The 1,764-nt window shown below is 23.3% G+C and overlaps 1 protein-coding gene across 1 annotated transcript; it reads left to right on the top strand.

Annotated features, from left to right (window-relative positions):
* Positions 1 to 1,044: 1,044 nt before the first annotated feature.
* On the top strand, positions 1,045 to 1,356 carry BDBG_17531 (uncharacterized protein; the record flags this gene model as incomplete). The annotated part of the gene is made up of 2 exons (XM_031725224.1): positions 1,045 to 1,213; positions 1,267 to 1,356. Coding segments are annotated over 2 exons (258 nt in total), but the record flags the coding sequence as incomplete, so codon positions are not given.
* Positions 1,357 to 1,764: the final 408 nt, after the last annotated feature.

Below are 1,764 nucleotides of genomic sequence, written 5' to 3'. Positions count from 1 at the left end.
ATTATAATATATCTTATAATCTGTCTCTTCTTACTTAAATATCTTCTTCTTCTCTCTCTTCAATCTGTGATAGTACTTATATGCCTTGATGATCTGCAGAACTGCAGAATATTTAAAGAGAGATGATATAATTAATTTCAGTGAGTGTTAAAGAAAGATGAAGATAGAAGAGACAGTCAGAAATAATATAATGATAATAATAATAATAATGATAATAATAATAATAATAATAGTAATAGTGGTGATGATAATAATAATAATGATAATAATAATGATAATGATAATAATGATGAAAGAGAGAGTGTATTGAAATATATTACTAACTTATCAAATATAAAGAGACTTAAAGAAAATATTAACAGCTTTCAGAGATATACAGAAACAGCTACAGTATTGTATAGTAATATTATCTTCATTTAATATATACACTATTGATATTCTTTGTATGCAGTTATCATATAATCTGTATCAGAAATACATGCAGAAAACAGATCTTTATTACTAGAGTAGATGATTACAGTAATTCTCTGTTTTTATATTATAAAGATAAGTTATTCTTATTTCTTTTTTCTCTCTTTTCTCTTCTTTTCAACTCATTACTAAGTTCAAGCTGATATGAAAACTATTAAAACACTCTTAGAAACTCTCAAATTAAAGATTATAGACTAATCAAATTTTAAATACAGAAGAATTAAATTATATTTAATATTATTAATTATTCATTCTCTCTTAATAAAACAATAGTTGCATCTTTCTTCTTCTCTCTCAAATGAAACATGATCTGTGAAAAGTGAGTATTATGTCAGACTATAATGACTAACACAGTCTCAGCACACTGAGCTGTATATACATAGTATGTGCTGAACTGAGAGACTGTATGAGTTGCAAATTAATAACAGCATCTTAGAGAGAGCTGTGCAGTATGAGAAAGCTGCAACTCTTAGTTACATATGCAGAGAATGAATCATTACAGTAAGTGTATATATATTATATAAAAGTAACACTTTTTAATAACACTCAGTCTCTGATATCATGAAAATAGAGTCTCTTCATGAGATTCATTTTTATCAGAAGTCAGAGAATCTTATATTTTTCAAGACTATTTTTATATATCTTATCTGTGAAATCAATGAGAGAAATCATCAATTTCAGTGTTCTACTCTTAATATTATTCAAGTGATAGCAGAGTTCACTCTGATCACACTTTTTAAGTGTATATTTTCTAAATATTCATATTTATACAGATATATACTGATTATTTATTAGATAATATTAAGATAATAACTTATCACAGCTGTGTTATTCTCACTGTGAGAGATACACAGTTGATAATAAATATTGTAAAAACTCTGAGAAGTCAGTATTTTAAAAGTACTGTAGCTCTGTAATCTTGATTTTTTTTATTTTTATTTTTTATTTTTTTATTTTTCTTTTATTTTTTTTTTCTTTTTCTTTTTATTTTTTTTTTCTTTCTCTTTTTTTTTTCATTGTGATTTTTTTTTGTTTTTATTTTATTTTTTGTTTTTTATTTTTTATTTTTGTATTTTATATTTTTTTTATAATTAAAATTATATGAATTATGATCTGTATTCAGAAAAGTAATAATATTTAATAATACTCTTTATTGAATTTTCAACAAATGAGCACTATATTATGATATTATGTAAGTGAGAAGTGATTTTATAATCTCATTTAGTATTATTCTCAATAATGAGATCAGAATGAAAATGTAACTAAGAATTCAAACATATTCTTTATCTAAGA

This window comes from Blastomyces gilchristii (assembly GCF_000003855.2).
Source record: "Blastomyces gilchristii SLH14081 genomic scaffold supercont1.17, whole genome shotgun sequence".
NCBI classification, from domain to species: Eukaryota; Fungi; Ascomycota; class Eurotiomycetes; order Onygenales; family Ajellomycetaceae; genus Blastomyces; species Blastomyces gilchristii.
Note: the sequence above shows the minus strand (reverse complement) of the source record. Positions and strands in the feature narration are given on the sequence as shown.